The sequence below is a fragment of the Opisthocomus hoazin genome, chromosome 14, assembly GCF_030867145.1.
Source record: "Opisthocomus hoazin isolate bOpiHoa1 chromosome 14, bOpiHoa1.hap1, whole genome shotgun sequence".
NCBI lineage: Eukaryota > Metazoa > Chordata > Aves > Opisthocomiformes > Opisthocomidae > Opisthocomus > Opisthocomus hoazin.
In genome coordinates, this window is record NC_134427.1 from 16130041 (window position 1) to 16156500 (window position 26460).

The following is a 26460-nucleotide window of genomic DNA, read 5'->3' on the forward strand; positions in this document are numbered from 1 at the left end:
TAGTCCCAGGCACCATACCACAGCATGCTTATTCACACCACTTCCAGTCAAGTAAATAGCTACAAAATAGGCCAACAGGAACATTCTAAAATAGCTTATTTTCATGAGACTGAAGGCATGTTAGCATCAAATCTGCCTTTACCGATGTTTTATTTCACCACTTAGCAGCAAGAAGAATTTCTTTCACAAATGGAAAAAAGAGGCAATTGCAAACATCCCACAGACACACAAAAATTTAAGACATACACATACATTACAAATGTCTATGCAACAATCCTGATTTTCAGTTAATGTTCGATGACTCTTTAATCATGCAGCATTTACAATTTTTTTTTTTTAATGAGGAAAACTCCCACATTGCTCTGTGTAAAACAGTTACTCATTAATGAAAAAAATTCAACATTAAAATCCATGGGAGAGGCAGCGGAGAGGGGAGAGAATCAGCAACAATGAGAAAATGATAAGCAGAACTGGTGAAACAAAACTTAAGGAAAGGTAGAAATGTTCAATACAATGGAAAGAGATTATCCCAATGTATCAACAGCTCAGACTCTTCATTTTCTTCCTTTCTTTCTGCTCCCAAAAAGAAAGAATTTAGGTGGGAAGCTTCATCATTAGGGGTTGAATCTGCAAGATACAGTAAAACAACAAACTATCATGCATCTTTCCTGAGACATATTCATCCCTCCTTCAAACAACTCAGAACACTGCTATGTACAAGTCAGGTCGCTGCAGGACACAGTACTGATCAGTACCACATACCCAGGTTAGTGCTAAGCACGGCCATGTATATACTATATGCATCCAAGTAAAAAAGCAAACAAAAAGTCACTTCACTTTCATCTCTTCAAATATCCAGCGGCAATAATTTCAATAGCAACAACCCAGCAATAATCCATTATACCATCTCAATGAAAAACTCACCAGACTTTGCCTTAGTCAAACAGGGAACGAGGTGGGAAGAAGACAGGAAAAAAATCCCTATTTTCTCGGGCCGATAGTTCTCCCCTCTGTGCCTCTCCCATACTCGAGCATGCCCACCTTACTGGATATTGCAACAAGTTCGAGCTCTTTCTACACACGACTACACAGACACCTTCACAAATGACCACTAGCTGCTCCTTCAGGTTCCAAGTTTGCAGCTGGTTCTCTGACAGACACGGCCAGTGTACAGTGGGTTTGTTGGTGCACGGAGAATACAATACACTGTATTATAGGAAACTGGAAACCCAAATGAAAAAGCAAACACATTTTCCAGCCATCTGGTCCAGAAGTACTTAGTATTCCCAATAACTTCAGCTTGGGACTACTACTAAAGGTAGGTGACAACCTCCCTGGAGCACACGGCTCCATTGGGTGCACCCTACAATACGTCCAACATGCACAACTTAAATATTTCTGTGAGGACAAGCATGGGAAGACAGATTCCTGTCTATAGAAATCCAACCTTTATTTTTCCCAGTGGTACCAGACGGACTGCATAAACCTCTGAGTTGCTAAATCACCCACCCTCCTTCCACTTCAGAATGTGAGCTGCTTAAAACACCGCAGGTTGAGTTGTCCATCTTAAGTGCTCAGTCTTTGCAATGTAGGATGAAGAAAGGGTTGTTTTCACCTTTCCAGTGCACTAAGAAGTAATTGTCAGGCAATGGCTCTGTTTCACTGTCAAAAAAAACACACCTGAGCAGGCATTTCAGGAATGGCATCACCAGCTCGGATCAGCTGTAAGATTCCAGACCAATACACTCCCATCAGATAAATCTCATTTTGCTGAAAAGTCACTTTTGCTGCAAGAGGCATCAACTTCAATGACATCTCATTGTGAGGGGAGATAACAGTTGTGTTAACAAAATCAATATGGAATTATTCAGTTTTAATTCTGAAAGATTTTTATCATAAGCTAGAATATAAAAATAACATGTCAGTGTTAGAATTAACCCACTTGATTTTTCTTGAAAAAGAAACATTTTAAGTTTTGACCCTCTTTCCCTCTTGAAACACCATTTTGCAATATGAGACAAAAACTGTTTTCAAAATGTTAGCATTTCCCATAGGTCAAAAAAAATGAGAATTATGAGTAGCTCTATAAGTAACTTACTTGCATCATGTCCAATGCAATGCCCAAGGAGGTATGGACCACCAGAACTTTTAGACTGATAAACAAACATAGTTTTTGCATGGTTGCCCTGTAGTAATTAAGACAACTCACCAAATACTGTCAACACGTAACGATGCTGAACTGTAGTTTGAAGCACTGAAGAAGAGAAGCCCAAGACATGCATCCCGTTTGCAATTAAACCATGCATAACTGCCTATTGAATCTTGAATGAGCAACGCTAACCACAGGCTGGAAGGAAACTCAGACAACCTAATATGCATGCAGACTAAGAGCAAGGCAATTAATGAACACCACGGACACAGAATTGCTTACACAAAGAAATGACTGACTAACCAGATTCAGATGATTTGCAGAAGCCGTTGAGGGGGAGAGAATGAACACCAGCAATCACATAAAGCCCTGCAGATATTCTGGGGAAGCCCCATCCCAGTATAAACTGAGGGACGGCTGATGAGTTCAACATACAGAAACAAATAATGCAGATCAGCGTGACACACCGCCCTCTCAGCAACACCACTCTACTAGCCGTTGTCGGACTTTCTGTATTTGACACGGCAAAGGAAGGAGGGATTAAGGGGAAGGAAAAGATGACGGCTCTGGGGATATCACCTTGCAGATTGAAGTGTCTGCAGTGGGTGATTTTGGTGAAATTGTTTTGGTAATAGATGTTGGAATCAAAATTCTGGATATTTAGAATCAAAAATTCATAGACTTCTACAGGTTAGAAGGGGGCTCTGGAGGTCTGCAGGTCCACACCCTGCCCAAAGCAGGACCAGCTAAGATTGCTCAGGGCCTTGTCCAGTACAGTTTTGAAAAACTCCAAGGTAGGAGGTTTCTTCTTAGTGTGTCTGCATTCTGTTCCAGTGCCTGACCACCCTCACAGTGAGGAAAATTTTCCAAATGTTTAAATGGGATTTCAAGTGTTGCAACTTGTACCTGTGGCCTCTTATTCAACAACGGTGCACATCTGAGAAGAGTCTGTCTCCACCTTTGTGCTTTCCACTGGAAAGACAATAATAAGATTCCTCCTTAGCTTTGTCTTTGTTGGCCTTTCCTTCAAGAAACACAGTTGTTCTGAGCTCTTCTCTTGCACTGTGTCCTTCAGCTCCCTGACCACCTTGGTGGCCTTCACTGGGCTGCTACAGGGTAGCCAGCCTTTCTGGCTTTTGTTCATATTTCTTCCACTTTAAACTGTCGTTGCTCTGTATATCTGCTACTGCTGCCCATGCCTGGCATGAAGTGTAAGATGCTTGCAGAGGAGACAACCAGGGACTTCTGAAAGGAGTCTGTGGGACTGGGTACTCTATTCCCACTCCACATAAATGGTGTCCCACACTTAATTCAGGCTCCTTGGGAACCCCAGGCACACAGTCCAACTGGGTTTTCTTCATCCAGGAACCCAGGAAGCTGGAATTCACCAGGCAAAAACCACACGGATGGGCAGACAAAACTACAAAGTGCCAGAACTGCAATATTGACTGTTGGGTGTTTTTTATCACATGCCTTGGGTGCTGTCCTGTTGTGTTGATAAACTCTCATTTTTCAGGTAAAAGCAAAGATTTTTATTCCATCACCGTTGCTCTTTTTAGTGCCTGATCTCTGTACCCCAGGCTGAGCTGGAGTGAACTGCTGGCGTTTTTTCATTCCTATGAAGATCAAACGCACGTATGCTTAGAGAGCAACTAGATGATGCTCTAATAGATTTGTATTGCTGGTATTAAAAATCCAACTCGACAGTATTGACCTCTTCACTTTCAGGATTTAAAATAATTTGCCGCAACCATGTGAGAAAAATATCTTCCTCTGATGTAGTCCCAATTTTAGAAGAGTCAAGTGCAAATAGATTTTTCACTCTGTAGACACATCGTCCTTAGCAAGACAGAAAATGGCTCAGGTAAAAACATAACTATTCCTATTTCCCCCCCAACTATTCAGTCTCCTCAGGTCTCCTAACACTGAATTTAAAAGCTCACAGGGCTTGAGAGTCTGCTTGCTGTGGGAAAGGGTTTGTTAAAAAAGCCCTGAAAACTAATAGGGTGGAAAAAATGATAACTGCTAGGAAACTTTAGTAACAACTGCAACTGTATCTTCGGGCTGACAGTCCCCTTATAGAGGCTAACGTGTTCAATTATGCCTCAGCTACCTCGGCAGAAGGTACATGTGCTGTCAGCTTTGACAGAATGAAGAACACTCACTCTGTTAAGACTAAAGAATACTCTTTAAGAAAGAATAGCTGCTATAGTACTTTCTGTAACACACAGCTCAAATCCTGCACTACAAATTTGGTCCTGCTGCTTACACAGCACGCTGCATGTCATGTCTCCCTGCCGTGTCACCCCTCTCATCTTCCAGCCCGCATGGCCACGTGGGCTTCTGCACGAGCGAGAGCTGCGAAGCGGTGGCTGCTCGAGCCCCGTTTCCACCTCGCCAGTCTGGGGAGCCGGGTCCATCTGTGCTGCTCTCGGGCAGCTCTGAGAGTCACCACAAAGGTCCTTGCTGGCCACCCTGTGGTGGGCATCACTGAGGCCCTTGGCATCCTTCATGGTGATTCTCCCACTAGGACAAAACACTGCACTGGGATAACATTTGTATCCCAGCAAGGCACAGAAACCAACATCTACTTCACAACATGACTCAGCCCTGTCTGATCTGGACTCTGGATGCCAGGGATCTGCTTCCCAACAGTGACGAGGTGGCCTCAGTCCCCACAGCCATCACCTCTGTCCTCCCAGCGACAGCAACAATCACTCCACGGGCATCCCTGAAACAGACGTTCCTCAGCGCAGAGCTCGGATATGCAGTGCGAAGGAGCTCGCTGCTGGGTGCACGCGTCCCAGCTAAGGCACATCTGGCTATAATCTCTCCCTCGGCTGCACAGGGACATGCAGAGCCTATCACAGCTTTTCCCCAGAGGTTAAAGATGAACCAGCTGGACAAAACCACAATCAAACTCATCGCTGAATTTTTCTGAAGTCAGCTTTTTAGTTTGTTCAGAGAAGCGTGCGAGAAAGTTCATGAAACACTATTTAACGAACCTATTTTCCGCTTGCTCTCAAATCCAAGCAGCAGCTGTATGGTTGCTTCATGCCAGGAAGCAAGCGCAATAATGCACACCCTCCTGTGGCAGCACCTTAAAATTGCAAAGCTTACATGACACAACCAGCCTTACAAAACACACCTCATTAGTTGTACTAGTGGAACGGCACACATTGAACTACACAAGATACAGAAGGAAACACATCGGAAGGGAGAGTGGGAAAGCATTACATTGCACTGAGAGTCATTTACACCAAAAGACAAGGAAACGCAGCACATCTGAGAAGAGATATTTCCTAAAGTAAAAAAGATAACTGTGATCAAACCCCGTTTTTCCTACAGAAATCTACCCTGCAGAGCTATGTATTTTGTCATACCTGCCACTTTTTGAAACCATCACTCCAAAAGATGTGATGTTTACCTCTGGAGTTTCTAGCAGGTCCATACAACACCACACCGCCTGCTCTCTTCACTAAGACTGGGGAGCATCGGGCAGAACGCAGCCACGTTCCACTTCTCCAGCGCACACAGAGAGGTTACAAACACAGGAGTCCGAGTCTTCCCTCCTTCCCCATCACCTCTCCTGCCCTCTCTCCCCTGCAAGATAAAGAGCCTTCTCCCATGTCTTTTTCAAAGCTAAAGCATGCAAATCACCCTCATTTCGGTTCCACATTTTATTCTGCATTGTCATTATGTCTGATTAAGCGTTCTTGAAGCTCCATGTGTTAGAATCAGGCCCTTTCATAACACTGAAGAAGTGAGTTTGAGACGAAAAAAGAGGTATTAAATGTGTGAATGTTCATAAATGAGAACTGACATTTTCAGGTACCCTACATTTTCAGGAGAGGCTTAATGAATACCCAAAGTGATGACAAGTATTTGCTGAGTGTCTGATTGACAAAAATAGACAAAAATAAAATACCATGCCGGCTGGTACAGCAATTGGAACAAGAATCTCATTTCAGATTAATCTGTGCTTCAGTATACTTATCATTCAAGGGCTAGCTTTAAACTCTTTAATTCACTTGTATAATTATGATGTATAACTCTGTTATATTGCTGGATATGAAACAACTATTTACAACAGTTCTGTAATTTTTAACACAAAAAGATATATTTTCTCTTAATAATATGTAAAAATTCAGTACTGCTTGCTTGTGCTGTCAGAAATAAGGCGGCTACGAGCCAAGTCCCCTTTCTGGAATGTGTCACTAACGGAATAAAACTCCCACCTCGCAGGGGCAGGGCAAAAGGAACAGGGGAAGCAGCTCTAACCTAGCAGCTGCAAATGCACATGATAAATTCAAGCCACTACATGGGACTTTGCGTGATCTCTGACTAGGCTCTGACTCCTCTTTCCCAGTGGTACAGGATTCAGAGCTCTGTTTCCAGCTCTCTAAAATGTCAGAGAAGGAGCAGGCTCCAGCTTCTGGGGCAGGCACTGGGGTTTGGCAGCAGCAAAGCAGCAGTTTCAAGTCTTTTGGCAGGCAGGTTGCTAATGCAGCCATGTTCTAGCTGTTTCATGTTTGGGGACATCTGCTCCAGCACAGCCATTACTTTGTTTTCTTGTTCATATTTCCTATACAGTAGCATATACAGAGAGAAGGTCATATTCTCTGCTAACATTTTTCACGGAAGTGATTTGCAGACAGAATTCATAAAAGAAGTTTATTTTTCACGAGGGCAGCATTTCAGATAAATGTGATATTAAAGCAAACATACTGTGCACTCAAAATCCGACAACATGATGCATACAATTCATGGCCTTTTTAGACTTGTCCAAAAATGAATCTGGAAGAAGAGATGCCGTAGCTACGGCTAGGAAGGCACTAACTGTTGGCACAGACATCCAAAGGTGCTGCTGAATCTTCAGACATGGCAGCAAAACTGATTTGAAATGGACAACTGCGTTTCACCGTCAGCATGGAGCACAGCATTGGATCACTGGGCTGTACATAGTCCTCTGAAGGATTACTGTTACTCACACAATACCAATTACTTATGCAACACCAACACTGCTCAGAAATGCAACATTTGGTCAAAACTCTAATAAGAAAATTGCACCTATACCATTAACGGGAAACTATTGTAGCTACTTATGAGACTTCACAGCTAGGAAAGAAAAAAAACAAAAGACAATGGGAAAGATGACTTTTACTTGTAAAGCTGCTGTAGACAAACAAACAAACACTGGAAAAAATAATAATCCCATTTTCAACGCTAAAACAGAGACTACAAAATCCATTTTGGAAGTTTCCTTCTTAGCTACCTGTGTGTGATGTAGAAACTTTGGACTATAGTGTTGCTTGCAGTGCTGCAGCCTTCCCTGTAGGACGGTCCAGCTTCTGCCTCCACTGAACTCAGTGGCAGTTTCCTCTGATTTCAGTGGCACAGGAACAAGTTTTAATCTAGAGCTCAAATTCATAGTACAGACAAAACTTTTCCAGCCCTCACCACCACTTCACCAAGAGAGGTTTCCCATATCTAGTACTCCTCACACAGTTCAGGCCTCCATGAGACATCAGAGAGAATTCAAACTGAAAGGTCAGAAATACTTACTTCCACTAGGGATCAAGTCCCTATCCGGAATGAAGAGCTTATATCCGTAGTGCTTTTCTAGAACATCCGGCAGAATTTCAAGTGCAAACTGCTCCTCTTCATTATTATCACAATCTAACGCATCAGGATCCACTTTGGTGTATGAAAGATACGCATCGTATTCCTTGTTGTCTGTAAGAAAACAAATTCATATTTAGCCTGTTGTTTTGAAGAGCGCTGGAAAGAATACAGAAGGTACTAGGAAATCGTATTATTCCTTGAAATGATCAAGCACTTCCCTACGAAGCTGGGACTTCTCACAGGAACATACAATCTGGCTTCCACAGAGGAATTTTTCAGATCCAGGCAAAGGGTATCAGTTTTCTTCTGCATGTTAAGCCAGTTAGTAATTCTGCTTCATGTGGTCAGTGTATACATCTCACATCAGAACAGATCATGAGCAAAATTTTAATACAAATACTAAAGCTGGAACTTCTTATTTTAATCCTTTACACACTGCTAATGGAATCTTTCTTTCAACTCCTACGCCTCAAGAGTGCTATGATTATGTGCAAGTTTTGAGCTTGGAAAAGTTTTTGAGCCTGGACAGTTTAGAAAGTTTTGAGCAAGGAAAACTTCCTTACACAAGTAATTGTGAGAAAATATATGACAACTCAGATGAATACTGATTATGGAGAAAATGATGACAAACAGTCCAAAGCATTTTTTGAGAAAATCTTGTAGATTTTAAAACCAGTATCATAATTTTAGAGCTCACTTGATCCAAGACATTTTAAATGCACATGGGTCTCACAGTATGAGGGAGAGTAATAACTCCAAGAGCAAACGGGGCACAGGGTGAGACTTGCCCCTCCATTCTGCCTGCAGCCCAGGGGTGGAGGCCAAGCCTCATCCAAAGGTGGAGGCACGCAGCAGGTGACAGAGGGGACCCAGGCAACGCCACATGAGGATTGCGGGGCTGCAACACAGTGGTTTGGCTGGAAAGGGCAACACACCTCCTCCTCCTCCTCCTCCCACACAGCACTGGGGCTTGTCTCCAGCTCTCTGCATCCCAAACACGGAGCCAAGAGCTGGCGACTGAGCCAAGAACAGAAGTGGCACCACCATCGGGCTTGGGACCTCTGCTGGGATCAGACTGCCTTACTGACACTTCTCTTTGCTATTCCTCTGCAGTAATGGAAAACAGTATATTGAAAAAGTCAACCTTCAGCCATACCACCTCCAGGGAAGAGCACAGCTGCCATTATTTACAGAAAATGAAAAATCAAATAGTTAATGTTGTGAGGACAAAGCTGCATGAATGGAGGATTTCTGAGTACCAATTATCTGTAAAGAATAGCACCCATGAAAGCTAATTAAAGCAGTTAAAAATCATCAATATATTTTGATAAAAAGAAAAAAAAATTTCTAATCATAATACAATACATTCCTTGATGACCTTGAAAAGATGGTTACTTTCTTATAATTCTTGACACAAAGCCAGACCCACGAGGGTCAGAGCTACAGACAAAGCACGTGAGTAATTATACGTTTGTAAAAGGCAATTTGCCTAGTGTCACCAAAGCTGTATGGGAGGATCTCCACCTGGCTTGCTGATATTTCTCTGAAATCAACAGCCTACAAAATAGTAGTTACTGATGGAAAGATGACAGAAGAACAAACAGCAAACAAACAACAGCCAGTCGGCTTCGGAGGCCTGTCCAAAACCTGCTACCCTATCCGTAATGAAGTCTGCCAAAACCTTTTAAGAGAAGCCAGCCACCAAGCGATCCAGGAGGCAAACGTCCCTGCAAACATCTGAGAGCTCTGCAAAGGCAGCAAAGCAAACCCAGAGCGCTGACACGCCTCGTTATAAAGTAGCGTGAAAACCATGCACGGACTGGGTGCAAGCAGTCCCTGAGCTCCCTGCCCCTTCCAGCTGCGTGCAGGTGACAACCGCCCTCTCCATCACCTCTGCTCACAATACTAGGAAGCAAGAGGTAGACAGAACCAGTTCCCCAGGCCTCCTCTGAGTCCATACGCTTGTGGTACATCTGTACAGTCTTGACTCCCCCTTCACAAGCTTCACATATACAGGACACAGCAGAAGGACCCATCCATGCTCACCCACTGCTTGCTCTGTGTGCTCTGGATGTGGCACTCTTTGGAGTTGTTTTCTAAACGGCTTCTCTAATCCTCTGCATCATTTTCTCTAAAAACAATGTCTGGCACAACACAGAAAGTGAATGCATCCAACGTTGCTTTTTTAGAATGTTTTTAGAAATAGGAATAAAGCAAATCTGTTGAGTTCCAATATTTATTATTTCTATATTAAAGAAATACATGTATAAATGGAAAATGACCCTGCAATTGCATCTATACAGCTGATTGCTCGTGGGAGCTCTGTATATTTTCACTATAGCCTGCCTAAGTAGAAAGAAACATCCCTGTATATGCTTTGACTTTGGTAACATTCTGCCTCTATCTTTCATTCTGCAGGATCAGAATGAGACACAAAGCTGCAATAGTTCTAAAATCATGCAGTGGAAAAATGAAAGGTTGTTTTCAGAATTAACATGCACACAAAATCCCTTATGTACTTGTGCGGCTTCCTCTAAACAACTAGAAAATAATATTGTTTCATAAATTAAAAAGTCATTGAACCAAGGAAGTTACATGAATAAACATGCAGCAACTCCACACTGAAAACTCGAGACAAATGAATCAAAGCAATCTGGAGGAAGTTACCACTTCGGTCACTTTTTGTTGGTGCAAACCAGGGATGCTATGTTGGTCTAATCCCAAGGCGTTAGAGGTAAATCACTTCCAAACCCACATAATCTCACCCTTCACCTTCTCCTAGGTATCAGTAGAAATACTGTGCAGTATTGTACAGTATGAAAAAAGCATCATTTTAGGCTTTCCCACTCACACACAGAGATCAAGAAAGAGGAAGTTTCCGACCTCCACTCCTTCTATTTATCATTCCACGCTCTAAAATCCCCTGGGTGTCACTCCACCCATTCTCCAGAACTCCCACGGATTTCATTGTAGTGAAACATTTTCACACCGTATCTACCCAGTGTTAAACAGAAACATTTATTATTTTGTAATGCTAACTGCAGAAAGTAACATGTCTGTGCAACTGCACATTGTTGTGACACAATAGGGGAAATAGTTCCCTGCTCTGTTTTCAAATACACTCTTCTTTCTCAATACACCATTCCAGACTGCCTACGTGACTCCCAAGTGTCGCAGCGGGCTATGAAAAGTACCTGTACTTGAATACTGTACTTCAGAACTTCTGCAGATACTAGTTCTATGCATATTAATAACATACTAATTATGCTATAATAAAAGTGCTAGAATATAATAATAGGCTTTAAAGCACTTGGATTTAGTTTACCAGGGCTTACTTACTCCAGCTTCATAGGAGCAGCAACGCTCTACGTTCAGGAGAATTAAAGCTTCAATTTAAAAATGCGTGTTTAGCTTTAGGCACCAAACAGAATATATGCTAGTGAGAGGCAAGCGGGGGCAAGAACACAGAAAACCAGCCTCGTTTATTCTAAACATACTCTCCAGACAAACTGTACATTTCCACTAAGTTGTTTACAGTCTCCCAGTTAAGTGGGGTAACTAGTTAGCCTCAGTAACAGTTGCCTCTCACTAGTTACTGGAGTTAGCTGGCAGCCTGAAGACAATTCAATGGAAATGTTTAATGAAAAATACCTGGTGAAAAGGGCTGCCCACATTCAGTATGGATCTCAGGAGAAGTGATCCTGGGCATATGTGGCACTGGGACACAGGAACGTGCAGAGTTCTCCTGAGGAATCGGTTCACAAATGACATTCAAGCCTCTATAACAGACTCCTGAACAGTTCTTCCGACTCCCATTTGCTTATGGCATGGCCCAGTGACATTTCAGTGAAAAGACTGATTTCAGGGGGCTTTGGGAGGAACTCTTAGGGCTTTACACTGTTGGGTGCTTAGAATTTTGAACTTAAACTGGCAGCAGGTGTCTTCTGGGATTCATTTCAATCTAGAAGTCTCATTGCTTTGGGTCTCTGAAATACTTCCATTGCATATATTGAGTTTCCTGAGCAACTGCTTACCATCAGCTGCTTCGTCTCCTCCAAAGTTCTGTCTGTAGAACAGCATTAACTCTATGTTGTAGCACTTATAGATGGTCACGAGCAAAATAAGCAGAAGAAGGATGGCTCCCAGTCCTCCAGCAAGCTCTATCTTGTAGATCAAATCTAAAATTAGCAAGGAAAGACAAAAAGGTTGTGATCTTTCCGAGCTTTATTTGCTCTAATCCACTGTACAATTCCACATAAAACTGTGCAGCTTCCAATTATAACCACTGTAACATTAAGGATGTCTAATTTTTTGTTCATTGCCTATTACTTAACTTTACCCATTTACTACATCTACTGCCCATATGAAACCACCATCCAGAATGCATTTGAGGCTATTATCATAATTCTTATACAAGGGAATTACGTAGTGATTTTACACAGAGGATTAATCAACTTTTAATGAGCTTGTGGAGTTTGAAACTTCTGTATTGGCAGAGTGCATCAAATGCTGTATGCAGCATGTGAGAATAGATATACTAGACATATTGTACCCCATTTGGGAGGCTTTAGTGTCCCCCCCAATTATTAAACTTTGATTTTATATTTGTGAAGCCAGTGGATGAGCTGCTATGAGCTGCCAAGCCAAGACTTCAGCTGAATCACTGGAGAATGAATTGAGCATCCAGAAGGCCCAAGATAACACGAGAAGCCAGGAGCACACATCAGGCTCTTAATAGCCACTTTGTGTGAGTTGTGACGCCTACTAACAGAGTTTTCACATTTGTTTACTACACATTATACTTCAATGGGAACTAGTGCTAGTTAAAATTTCCTACTGGGATGCTTTTGTTAGGAAACATCACAAGCAGTCTGCCTCAAACAACTTCACAAATTCATCCAAATAAAATTATCCATCTTTTACAGCTGGGGAAAGAGAGGCATAAAAAAGCGAAGCAATGTGTTCAAGGTCATTCAGCAAACCAATGCCAGAATAGGATAAAAAACCCTCGAATACCAGTCCAGTGCTCTACCTGATGCGAGGCACTAACTTCAACAGTATTGCTCTTTAGCCTGAAATGTCCTCTGAATACAACATTGCTCATAACATTACTCGGCATACTACTTAGCCATAAAAGACAAACGATGACAATAGCTACCTCTAACAGCCTGTATCAGTTCAGACAAGACATCATGAAGATATTTGCTGCTGTGATAAATACGATGTGAAAACGTAAAAACTGTAATACAGGCAAGACAAAGTTTTTGTGGTCTTTATGCTTCTAAAACTTAGGTCGAAAGATATTACTGGTACGTCATTTGTGTCATTTTCAAGATAAAAGTCCACTTAGTTGTGTGCCTTTTGGGGTTATTCATGCCTCACCATGCCTTGCATTTCAATAATTAACATCAGATGTCAAGCTATTCCCAGTTTACAGTATCTCTGATGTCTGGTAAGAAGTCATGGACTAATAGATGGATAAAGTCTATTGTAATAGCTATTTAATCTCTCTGAGAACACAGGGAATTCATGGGACTTCTATTACACTGCATGATAAAGTTAGCAAGTGCTTTGAGGATAAACCTGGTCAAATGGAGAACAGAGTTGGTTGACATCACTTTTCAGGGAAAAAAAGTTTTTGTTGTTGTTGTACTGAATCTTTTTTGCTAGGAAAGTGAGATGATGGCAAAGCTTCCAGCTTGGAAGGAGAGAAAATGCTGAATCTTGATCACCTGCAGCCCACACAGGAGCACAGACGTGTCCACTTGCTGGGGGAATGGCAGGGTATCGAGCAAAACCAAAAAATTCAGCTCAAAGGGCAGAACCGATTTGCTTTCACATGTTCTGTATTTGTCCCACTGCCCCATAAACTCTCCTAGAGTCCAGACATAAGGACGCAGAAAGCCAAGGCTTTTGGGCTCCTTATTTCCATTCCAAGGTGGAGGCAATGGAGAACTCCAGCTCTTAGTCCCTGCCTCCGATTAATGCCTTACTCCTCAAAGCGGTCCTCACTGCAGTCAACAGGGAAGGCAGCACACCCAGCATTAGGAAAGGAGTTGAATCTGGGCTTTGTGCTATAATAGTGACTGAAAATTAGTAAATAATAAAATTCTGATATTTTCTAATATAAAATAATATAGAAGAACTGAGCCACAGCGTATCATAGAGGATTATGGTCTTCAGAATACTAAAAGTCTAATAAATACCCAACAAATGAGAAACAAATATATTTTAGGTTAGTGATCATTTAGTACTATATCAGTATCAAAAAACCTCAGAAATTAGTTTCTTGCATGTCTTGAATAAAGGCAGCCTCCCTGAAATAAATGGTGAGCAAACATCATTATAATTATTACTTTTATCTAAATTCACTGCTTCTTTCCACTAGAAGCAAGGCTTGATTTTATCCTGCAGTTACTGACAAGTTACTCATGTTCCAGGACAGTTGTATTATAGACTCTGTAGACTTCAATCACTAAAATACTGGACTGTTTTCATATTCGCTTGAAGGGAATCCTGAACTACTTCCACAGCCAAGGGACAAGTGGGTGTACATTGTGTTTCCATGTAATCTGGAAAGTTTCCCAAACATGCTAGGACAGCATGGAGAAAAAAAGAAAAGCAAACCCAGGATTGTCCAGAACTTATTTTTGAACTACTTGAAAGCAAATTCTCTGGATGAGAGATCTGTGCTTCCTCTTCACCTTTCCCAAGCGTCTCAGCATCTGGAAAGCTGCAGCACATCACAGCAGGAATCCAGGCTCCCTTCTCTGACGTGCACAAAAGATGCTGGTGAACAGCTTCTTACCAGCACTGCCCTAAATCTTGTCACAGGAGTATACCCTGCATCATGAATACTCTACGGTCAAATCCAAGCTGGAGAAAGCCAGAAGAAGAAGTAATTATACCAAGTTGCTGAAATGAAAAGGTTTGGTCAAGTATTTGTAAGAACTTAACAAATAAATAATAAACAGCAAAATGGGACAGGCAGTCAAAGGACACAGTGAAAATACTGTGGTTATTTTAAATGACACTTTAATAGCTTGAAAATCAACTACTGAGCATGCCTGAGGGGAATATAAGCCTTCTACAGTCACAGTGCAGAGAGAAATGAAATAGTAGCTGTGAAGTGATCCTTTCCACCCTCAAATTCTGTATTCAGCAGTGCTCCTTCCATAATTTCAGCAGAGCTCTGAAATGTCTGCATTTTCTTGTTATAAATAAACCTAGCTTGTTACTCTAATATATGCAACACAGCTGAACATTTAACAGTCAACATAGATATACTTACTATCAGTTGTATATTTATTGGGTTCAGCGGATGGAAAGGCAGAACGCTTTTTGCACTAAAGAGGCTAATCCTTCATCATGACGACCAGCTGCCTTCATTAAAGTCATGACATCCTGTCAGTTTAGATGTCGAATATACAACTGTGGGCCCTTGTTTCTCAGAGTGGTTTTCACCTTCCAGATTGCGTTTTCTCATCATTTAACGTAAAATACAACCTGTGTTATCCCTTCTTTCTGGGAGGACATAAAACTCTCACACATAGAGGAAACTAAGTAGGACTTAATTCAACTGATTTTGACAGGACTGCATACTGTACTTTCACACATGTAAGCTGGGGGTCCATGAAAGAATAGCAAAACAAGAGGACACTGACCCAAAAGTTTCCTCTCCCTAGTAGCCCTTTTTTGTCCCAATAGCACCCCTCCCTCACCTTTCATTTTATACAGATTGTAGCCATGAAACACAGCACTTAGCATCCAGCATGCCTTTAGGTGAACTGATGACTCTGGATGTTTTCCAGAACTGCGGTGCCCCATCTAGAGAGGCCTTGGCTGGTCTCCCTGTTCTTCCACTTGGCTCTTAGTTCACTGGTCCCATCGTGACATCTACCCTACGGTCAGAGGGCAATCTGCAGCACGCTCAGGTACTAACAGTATATCTGAATCTTCTCCAAATGCTGACACTCTTGTGGGATTTTGCTGCAACTGTGATGATGGAGGGTGCTGGATTTTTTAACTGACACTAACACTGCAGTCCACAACCCGCTGAGAAGCACGTCCCTTGCCTCAGTGGTCTGAAAGCACATGAAGGACTGGAACAGTACTTGCAGGTGTGCCTTGTGAAAGCAGTTGTTCTTCTCTTTTGGTAAATTAATTTACAGCCAAGAATAACGGCAGATATCTGGACTATGCAGTAACTCTTTAGTCAATCTCCTGTGCTGATGGCTCTGTGGTTTCACATTACCTCTTCATCTTGAGTGTATAACCTTTGCTTTCCCAACAGTTACTGTCTCACAGCTTTTGTACTACCTAACACACTGTATCTTAGAGAGATCACCATCAAATTTAATGTCACCCTACTTATGAATAGGAGAGGTGACTGAATAAACAGCTTAAGAACTGTAATGAGACACTGTTACACTCCTCACAATAATGACTTCTACAAACAGCAAAGCATAGTAGCACCTTTTAAGTTGGAACATACAAACCCACACGGTTTCCTTTCTGCTACAGATAACTTGTCAATAGGGGTATTCCCAATTCCGAGTACAGTACCAAGAAAAGCAATCATGATGTGGTAGTTCTCCACTGATTTGTAGCTCCCATTGCAATGTTTTCATTCCCAGTGCAGTTAGAAATCAAAATGCATGGCAACTGTTTAAAGCTTTCGATTTAAACAGCAAAGCCAGGAAGCGGAGAAACACCACGACATCTGACCTCAGTGCTGAGGTACCTGTCCTAAGAAATGCACATTTTAACTCCATCACACAATTACCTCTGGTCTAGTCAGTCAACTTGGGGTCAAATTCGTGGGTTGTTTAGACCAAAATACTTCCACTGCTGATATGGGTGCTTTATGGGTGACTGTATTCCAAGCAAGTGCATCACCCGCACAGCTGATTCACTACAGACTAAAGAACAATTCATAATTTTTTTTCACAAATGGTAAACTGAAGCTGTAACACAAACATACTTCAGCTCCAGGTAGGCACACAGGAGTCCAGCCTGGCTCAGAGAGGTCAACAGAACCTTTGCCACTGGCTGACCTGTTGCTGCTGAGGCAGGCGAGAGTACAGGTAATTCAGTAAAGACAATTATAGAATCATTAAGATTAGAAGAGAGCTCTAAGATCATCAAGTTCAACCGTCAACCCATCACTGCCATGCCTACTAAATTACTAAAATTACCTTTCTTGCGCAGAAGAACACTGGCATGTTTCCGTCCGTTTCTGTTTTCCACATGACACGTATAGTTAGCCAGGTCTGCCTCCTCAACAGCATCAAAGATCAATGTCAATTCAACTTCTTTTTCTCCAAGATGTTCTCTGAGGAGTCTGAAAGGAAGGAGACAGTCTTCACTTAACTGAATTACTACAGGTGGAAGGTTCCCAGAAGAACCACGATTTCTCAGCACAAGATACACAGTGTTCCCGGCATCCTTCACTCCTGAGAAGGACTTAGAAGTAGACTCCAGTTGCCTGAAAGAGACTTCACGGAGGCATCTTCCACGACAACCAAAAGCCTTCTTCTCCTGCCATGTCTGTAGCGAGGAGCTAATCAAGTGCAGGAAGAGCGGCGACGAGTGCAACGGTTGTATGCAGCTTGTTCACAAATGCTAAAAACAATGTCTCCTTTAAAAGAAGCAATAAATACTCACTTTCCAGAGAAGTAAATATGTGCTACTAAGCCACTGCTGAGCAAATTATAAGGCAATATTTTAAGGGCTGGGTATTGTGATGCTTTTTAAGGCAGTCTGGAAAACCAATGAAAGGAGCCGTGCTACTCTGTGGAATTTTTCTCTATTTTCAGGGGCTAGATCCTGACTTTACAAGGGAACAGTGTCAAGACCAAGAGCTCTCTGCTCCTTTGAGAGGACAGAGGAGACATGCAAAATCCCCACAAAGGGAACAAAGTTCTAGCAGACTTTCAGGCCAGAGGTACAGTCCTTTCATGTCCTTCTTCTAATGTGAACCTTAAAAAGAATGCAAAGTACATGCAAGTGTTTTCTGATGCTGACACTAAGTTTAAAAATACAATGCCCTACCAAAATACAGTCCCTCTCAAATGGCTTCTGATCAGTTGCTCAGGAAAACGCTCCTGGTCCTTTGAACAAGGAAATGTAATGTCAATTAAAATCTACCCGATTCATTTGACCCTGTTAGCGCGCAGCTGCATCACGTGTGAGAGGGTGAACGTAAAATGTGTGACGCCCTCGCAGCTGCCTGCGAACTCACCATCACATGCAGTACTTCAGTGAGTCTCTTCTCCAAAAAGATAGTGTACGGCACTAAGAGGTAAAGGTATAAACAGGATCCAGGTTCACCAAAAAGTCCGGAGACTGGCGGGAGGTGATTTGGCACAAAGTAATTCACCAGAGTGCTGTTTGCACTGGATGGAAACTGCTTCTGGAGAGCTTAAAATTTTTCAGTAACAACATCAAACCCCCAATCTCTCTGTTATAAACCAAAGCTGTTTTAGGGTTTCCAATGCGCACACGCATTTTTCATATGTATATAGTTTCATATAACAAACATGGATCTCCAAATTTGAAAACAAATCAGAAATGAAATACGAGGGCACTGCACTAGACAATCAAAAACGGAAGCCTGACTGCTATAAACCACATATTTACGGTAAAATTTCCCCGCACCTAGCCTTTAAAGGCTTGGGTGGTCTGACAGAACTCAGCAGATGTACCAGAGCATCCACAACAATTCAGCCTCGTTCACTACAGCGGTGTAACTTCCAAAAAAGCAAGTGGAAAAACTTTAGTTTAAGAAGGCATGTGTGTTGCATTTGGAAATTCTGATCGCATCTTTTTCGCAAATTCACCCTTATTTATTGTGTATTTTTGCATTTTTTTTTATTCTGTCCCTGAGTCCAAGTGCTGAATATAATGCAAGAAAGGCTGAATTTGTATCATTCCTGGCCAGAAAAGAAACCTCCCAGGAGAGCCTGACCTGTTTGCAGACTCAAATGACCCTAATTTATTGGGGATCAGATAAATAAATTCTAATTTACCTATTAACCTATATTCCATATGTACATATAGCAAAACCTTTTAAACTCAGGAAAGTCTTTCTTCTCTGTTGGTAAACAATATGCTTCACAAATTTTGGCCTAGAAATCATGCTGCAAGGAACAAATAAAATCATTAGCAGAGAAGATATCTGGGACACTAATCTGGAGCACACTGTGAATGTTCAGATTGTCTTGTGTTTACTACAATCAGCATATTTGATGCAGAAAAACATGAAGACAGATTACAATTAAGAGAAAATAAACTATTGTTCTGAATCTATTTCAAATAAAATAATCAACCCTTAACCTAAATTTACATAGTACATGATCAGCTAAAAAGGAGCTTTCATAAAAAAGAATACACATTTGGACTGAATTTTTTTTTTTCACTTATTTTCATGTTAATTGCAATTTTTCGGAAGAGAACACTCTAGAATGGGATCTAACATGAAAATGCTGATGGACCCTTAAATATTATGCTGGTAGCAAAGTGTAGAAAGCTCTTAGTGGTGTTAAATCTTTCACTCCTGCTTTTTTTTCCCCCATCCTTTTTTTTTTTTTTAACCAGCACTCGACCGTGAACAATACATTATTGCCACAGAAATACACAGTTGGTCGCTTACATTTTTTTAATATGCGTGCAGCTTTTAATTGATTGCATTTTGTAGTTGGTTCAGAGAACACTGAGAACAATATTTTTGAGTTAGGAATACAGTATGAACAAGTAAGACCTCACAGCTGCAACAGTATTTGCTTGCGTTGCCAGCAACACTGCCAACACAAGCCAGCTCCCACAAGTTGAGAAAATACTGGCTCTTCTTTCTGGTTTGATGAACAAACTGTAAGAGTAATTGCATCATTTAATACATAGGTAAATCTACGGTGCTTGACAACTCACAACAAACAGGATGGAGGGAGAGAAAGAAGAGGTGTGTGAGGTAAAAATACCCAGTGCTTTCTTATTGTTCAAGCTAGCTTTCTTTTTGTTCAAGGTGAAGCATTTTATCTGAAACAAAACATTTTGTCTAGTCATTATTTTTCAGTTAAGAAAATAAGAATTAAAAACAAAATTATCATTTCAGAATACAAATGTTTTCTTTGAAAAATATCAATGTTTTTGATTTTTCAAATCTTTTGTCGTATTGTTCCAATGTATTTATGCACAAAGTTGAATCTGAAGTTAAAATACTTTTCCTTTGAAACCACATTTTCCTATAATTTCCAGGCTTTGTGTGATCACAGATGTAAAGGCCACAAGAAAGCTTCAGCTGGGTCTCTTTACAAGACCAAGGCATTAATTCCAAACCTTTACTGATCTGCATGCGAGTTGGGACTTCTCAAAAAGGAAACTTTTATTCTTTATATAGTTGAGGAGCAGGACTGTGAACAGGGATACAGACTCTAGTCCCTTCTTTCTAGTCTTTACCAATAGCCTGCAGATGAAAGGACAGATCTGCATGTACATAAGTACCTCTCCAAGGAAAAGAACCTCAACTAACACCACAGCACAGCGATCTTCCCTTTCACTTTGCTGTATCATGTTTCTCCTTCTCTGCCCAGAAATTGTCTACTTGAATAGTACAAGCTTTTCAGGAGAGGGCTGTCATTTTCATACTTCTCTGCGAAGTACCCAGCACATTAGCCAGGCAGTAGCGATAATTCTGCCTCCCTCCTGCAGCATCCTCTCCTAGCAGCATATAAGCTCCTCATTTTGCCTGAGCATTTGCATCAGTTGACTTCTGTGGGTGAAAAGGCAGAATGCTAAATTAATCAGCAGGAAGAAGTAAGGCTGCAGTTCAAAATGTCTCCATTCACTTCTTTCACTCCCATGCCTCTAGAACGAGTTGAATTATTTCCACTTTAAAAACAGAGAAAAGAGGGAAAAAAAAGGACAGACATGCCATACAAGTTGAGCATTACGAGGCACCTGCAAACTGTTTTGCAGTGTTGCCTGAAGAAGAAAAAGAAGCAACTCATAGGTGGCTGGGAGAGTAAGATTTCTGCCTGAAAATACTTCTTTGCCACGGCAAAGAGACCATGCTGAAATTTGCTGTGGGCTCCTTTGATAATTAGGTACAACCAGCAACTCTGCAGGCAGGCTTAAAGACTCCAATTCCTTCTTTAATAGCCCTGGTTCAATTTACATGACACTTTTATTACCGTTGTGAAAAACCCAGCTGGCAAGCACAGCCTCTTTCTCCTTTTGCCCCTGTGCATGTCTAACATTTGGGGATCTTAGTTCAAGGGAAGGCAAGGAGGCAGGTTAGAGAGGGGCTCATTGCCTCCACATCCTGCAATGCTGATTAGTTACTTTTGATTCTGAGGCTCTGTAACGAGGTCTAATAAATAATGAGAAGCCTAGAGCTACGCATATGTTAGTCATGGTGAAGTCTGCTTACTAAAAAAAAACAGTTCCATGGGTTTGATTTTAACAGAAATGCTCAAGTCACAGGCATCCTTATTTCAGTGCTTTCATAATAGCAGAGTAATTGACTGGTAGCGATGCACGCCAGAGGATGCAAACCAGGGATGGATGTTTTGTACTCCCACACCGCATTGATCTGCAAACCTGAACTTTCCTCATATACAGCAAATCCAGTGACACGATAGGTGGGTACAGTACAGGGTAAGGACAGCACCAAAAATTCAGAGTTCTCCTAAATTTGTGAATTAATTTAAGATAGGGAATGCACAGTTAAAATGTTAGATATTTGCCAAAGAAACAACCCGTGCAGTGGTCTGGTTGTAACAATTCCCAATTACCTGTAGTTTCTCAACATTAACAGAAACGTGCTGATAATACCATATAGAAGCAAACAGATGGGAAAAACATTTAACCAGCAAGTTCAACGTGGCTCATCAAATTTGAAACATACATGACATTTTTTCAAATACATCAATAAGTACGGGTGGGTGAAAGAACAGGCTGGCTCAGGGCACTGACAGAACAGTTTCCCTGAAGCAGCAAACCTGTAATAGGATGCATAAACAAGAGCTGTTACTGTGAAAAAGTAATTCACAAAAAGTTACTACTACCGTTGCCATAGCTACTTCTAAATGAAAAAAAAAGGACGGACTCTGGCACTGCTGGTAACAATGCAGTAGGTTTTGGTAAATGCTATGTTTTTAATGCTGGCTGTGATGCACAGGAGATTAGGTACGTGATAAGTAGCTTTGTTGAAAAGAAGACTCACTGAATTGTGACGGGCCTGTAGAGCGAGTCAGAGCATTTTAACGAGTGAGAAAAGGGAGTTGTCACAAAATTAATCGGAAACATGAATGGGTAATGAGATGGCACAATGAAGGACAAATACAGCTTTTTCAAACTCAATTTCACTAACAAATGCACATAAAGGAAAAGTTTTGAACTGTGCTAGAGCTGGAGAGCTCTTTAAATACAAACTTCAAATTGTCCTTCTGATGCAGAGGAAGAACATGAGCAAAATCACTCAGTTCATATATATACACCAGAGAGGACACAATGCCATTAAATGCTGATTACTTGCAATGGCAGAAGTTTCCAATAATTGTATTTTGTGGTCAGAAGCCCAAAAGAGGATTGTACACTTAAAGCCATTCTGGCAATATATGATAAATTCTATCTGTATGCAATTAAGGTGCAATGTTAGGTCAGTTAGTATATCTTAATAACTAGTGGCTAAATGGCTTAACTTCAAATTATTGATCAAGTAATAAAGCAAAGAAATCTCTCTCTCTGCGTGCTCTCCAAAATCACTTTTACAAGAAGCAAACAACTCAGAAATGAGACCAAAGAAATGTGCAATGGAAGGTGCAAAGACCTTGTCTTTCTTTATAATCTACATTCATTGTGTCCATAGGAGCTGGGACCACCTTGTCCATAGTATAACCACAGCTTAGTCTTTGATCAAAGAGCTATTAAGGAGGTAATTATTAAACAAGGAAGAAAAGAAGATGCTGTTAGGTGCAAATTCCATGAAGGTTTCTGGGGATACAAGTGTTTGCTTTCTTTACAACTGGTACAGCAAACGATAACCAGCACCTGGAACAAGCCAAGCACAAGCTGGATATCAGACATCTCACACAGCAACTTCCCTCTCTCGCTTAAGTGTTAAGCATGGAGAAACAAATGCTTCGAAAGCCCTGGTTAAGGCATATTAAGAGCTGTATCACAGGCAGACAACACATTCAGTAGAAAAGAAAAAGTATGGTGACTTTGACAGGAGCCCATTCATCTTTAAGATTAACAGCGATGCTGAAATGAATGTCGTCTTGCCAAGGACTGCCACGAGGTGTGGCTGCAGTGGACAGCACCATTTCCATGCAGGGCTAAAATCAACCCCCAGAACACTCAAGAGATGCTTCAGCTACCATCAGGGGAATTTGATAACAAATTTTCAGGAACATAGACAGCTACTATGCCTTTAGAGTTTATTCGCTAGAAAGGAGAGGGAGCAACTCACACTTCCCTGGTTCCAAGTCATTCATCACTCTTTGGACAGAAAACTATTTTCCACTTCCAATTAAAAAAAACGTTCAAAAAACCGCTACAGGCTTTCGGGATATACCATGGTTTTAACAGTAAAGACTCCAAAAAGTACCTGACTTCGCCTTCTCTGATGTGACCTTCTAATTCTTCTATGAATTTTTCCCCTTTCATCCAGTAGATCATGGGGCCCGATTCTCCACTGAACCCAAAGAAAGCTTTGCAGGCCACCATCAGTGGGTTTCCTTAAGACAAGAAGAAAAGAGAGAGTTAGACACTTCGTCACAGCTACTAGAGAGACAATGATTATGAGAAGCCTCAACACCTGAACTAAACCTCCCCGTTTAAAATTTGAGGGGAAAAAAAAGGAATAACTATAAACCATAGGAAAAATGGTGACGTTGATTTGCATCTACAGGAAATAGCTGTAAAATGAAACTCTGAAGTTATCCATCATTTCTTTTTTCCCAGAAAGACACTACATGAACAACGAGAAGGTACGGAAATGGTGGCAACATAAGGTGATGTCAGATTGGTTGCTAAAAAGAGAGATGACCTCTTTGTCAGACTCCTGGGATCTCCACCAGGACTGGGGACTGTGCCCTAAGAGGCAGGTAAATCACTGAACTTGCTTACTGCATCCTATCCACCCATAAAAAAGACACAGTAATAATTTCCTCCTCACTTAGATAGAAATCAAATGTTAATGAAGTCTTAGTAAGCTGTTCTCAGAGCTTTTAAAGATCCCGAAGTACTACACGATGCCAGTGAGCACCAACAACACCCATGTTACTGTCAACAGGCTTTGGCAAAGGACCGAACTTCAAAGCATTACTCAAGCAATAGAGTAAAGAACTCTCCCTTTCAGCTCTGCAAAAATACTTCCAAAAGAAAGAAAATGAAACTTGGAAACTAATCAGGTTTCTTTTCTCCCCAAGAATTCAGCATTTAGATGGATTTTTGTTTGGTTGCAGCTTTAGCTGTACTAGCTAGTCCAGGACTGTGCTTGCACTGCCAGGACAGATGGTCGTCTGCCTGCAGAAGACTTAAACAAAAGAGAACAAAAAACCCCCAAACAAGCCAGGAAATTCAGGAGAAGCATGCCCATTCCCTTCACATGCCAATACAGCTGCTGCACTCGCTTCTCTTGGCCTGTTTTACCCAGCATAGGCGGTCCAGGTTACAAAGCAGCTGTGGAGTCACCTCCTCACATGGGAGGACAGACCTCATGTCATGTGCAATGGTGACTTGTGCCAAATCTTCCAGGACCCTGATCAAGCATGAAAAGTCCAAATAAAGCATTTTACTATGTTCGAAAGAAATATTTTGTTACGCCAGCCATCCTCAGTGCCAGCAGGAGACTCTTTTGACGCTGAAATAGAACAGGCCTACACTTTTCAAAAAGGGCCAGTCACTTGGAGCACATCACTTGGCTGCGCATGGGCTAACGGTTTCACAGGGCTGACTTACTCTGCCTTCATCAGTCACCTCCTGTCTGCTCAGCAGTGATAACTCACTGTGTGCATACTGAGAGCACATCAGAGTTGTGTGTTAAAGCACCTTTGCCTAAACCCCCCCCAGAGCTGTCCCAAGCCAACTACTTGCACTCGTCTATCCATTATTTAAGTGCCCAGTTTAAGACATGTCAAAAGAGTCTGATCAGTCAGGAAGTGCAACACTCCCAGCCACTGAAAATCAGCCATGCTCAAATTGTTTCCAAGCCAAGAACCAAAATTACAAGCCCTTTTGAAACATCAGGATACAGCAAGAAAAGGTTTAAAGACTGCACTTCAGTCTCTGTTTCTCAAATAGCAAAAGACAAAAATGGAAAATGTTTATCCTGAAAATGTTTTACAGAATCTTTCATTATCTCCATATTCACTACGACTCTGGTACCACAGCTGGCCACTGAACATGTGCTGATGCTGACAGATTATACACAACCAGCTCAAATGTCCACAACAGAAGCAGGGGTGGATATTCACCGCTACACGTATATCCCACAACACTGACCACCATCATAAGAGAGTTCCAAACTTCATTAGCTAATGAAGAGTCAAGAAACACTTCTAGGCAGACATTTAACTGCACTAAAAGACAATATTGGAATAGTCTGTTTCCTTCTGCTCCTGCTCACCCAGCCCTGCGAGCCCTCCACGGGCGGAGGGGAGAATCGGAGCCTCCGGCTATATCCATCTCACGTTTTCCGAACACACTGGATGCCTGGGTGGTGTGAGGTCTTTTGTGCCGCCTGCCTCAGAGTTACTATATGCATCTATTTAAATACCACTTAGTGATTGCTGGCATGCGGCTGCTCGGTCCGTGTTTGATTTTAATGGAACGAGACAACTGTAGCCATGTGAAACAGAACGGGCTAGGCGTGGCCTAGCAGCACTGATAGTCGATGCCCTCTCCTTCGCACACCATGCTGGGCATTAAGGGTTACAGGCAAAATATATTATCGGGTGTGCTTTTCCTCAAACCAGCAGATTTTTACTTTAAAAACAAACCCTGAAGAAATGAAAATACTCCAAGGTGAGTCTAAGATTTCTATACATGCAGAGTAAATATCCTGAGGTAATACGTCTGGTCTGAAGAAATAAGAAGTTTTCTATACAAATAGGAAAACCTAAAAAACCTAGCTGTTGGTACACAGCTTCTGTAATAAACAAACCCAATACAAAACATCAGTAGCCTCTACTGTGACAGCCTGCACGCTCTGAACATGCCCGGGCAGATCTATTTCCCAGCTTTGCCACTGGGGAAAACCAGAGAATAAACTAATACCGTCAACCGCAAACTTTAGAGTGAATTAGTATTTTCAGTTCAAACTCTGCGACCAGCCACACCTGAAAAAACCCATGGTCCATCTCATCTGCAAACCCATCACTGATCAGAGGGAGGTATAAGCAACTGCTCCTCATGGAACAACTAATTTTCATCTCAGTAGAATGATGCACGTCTGGGCTGAGCTGAGCTGTGCTAGGGTGGAAAGAGTTTGGGGCTTGATGACACCTCAAGGTCCCATCCAAAGCCAAACTCTCACACACTGTTCTTCTGCTCCTCAGGCTGATAAGGACATAAGGACATCTCACACTTCTGTAGCCCTCTGAAGCAGCTTCTGGTTTCTAACTCCGTCACCCCTTTGCGACTCTGGAAGCAGGACAAAGCCAGAAAAGGTAACATTGGCT

General features: G+C 41.7%; 1 protein-coding gene across 7 annotated transcripts in view; it reads right to left on the minus strand.

Moving 5' to 3' along the window:
• Positions 1–26460, minus strand: part of IL1RAPL2 (interleukin 1 receptor accessory protein like 2) — a 415901-nt gene that overhangs the window by 4971 nt on the left and 384470 nt on the right. For all 7 annotated transcript variants that reach the window (XM_075435782.1, XM_075435786.1, XM_075435780.1 and 4 more), the window contains 4 exons: positions 23385–23514; positions 16972–17117; positions 11809–11952; positions 7715–7885 (listed from right to left, as the gene is read on the minus strand). In XM_075435782.1, coding sequence (XP_075291897.1) covers positions 7715–7885; positions 11809–11952; positions 16972–17117; positions 23385–23514 — 591 coding nt within the window. The remainder of the gene's footprint in view (positions 1–7714; positions 7886–11808; positions 11953–16971; positions 17118–23384; positions 23515–26460) is intronic.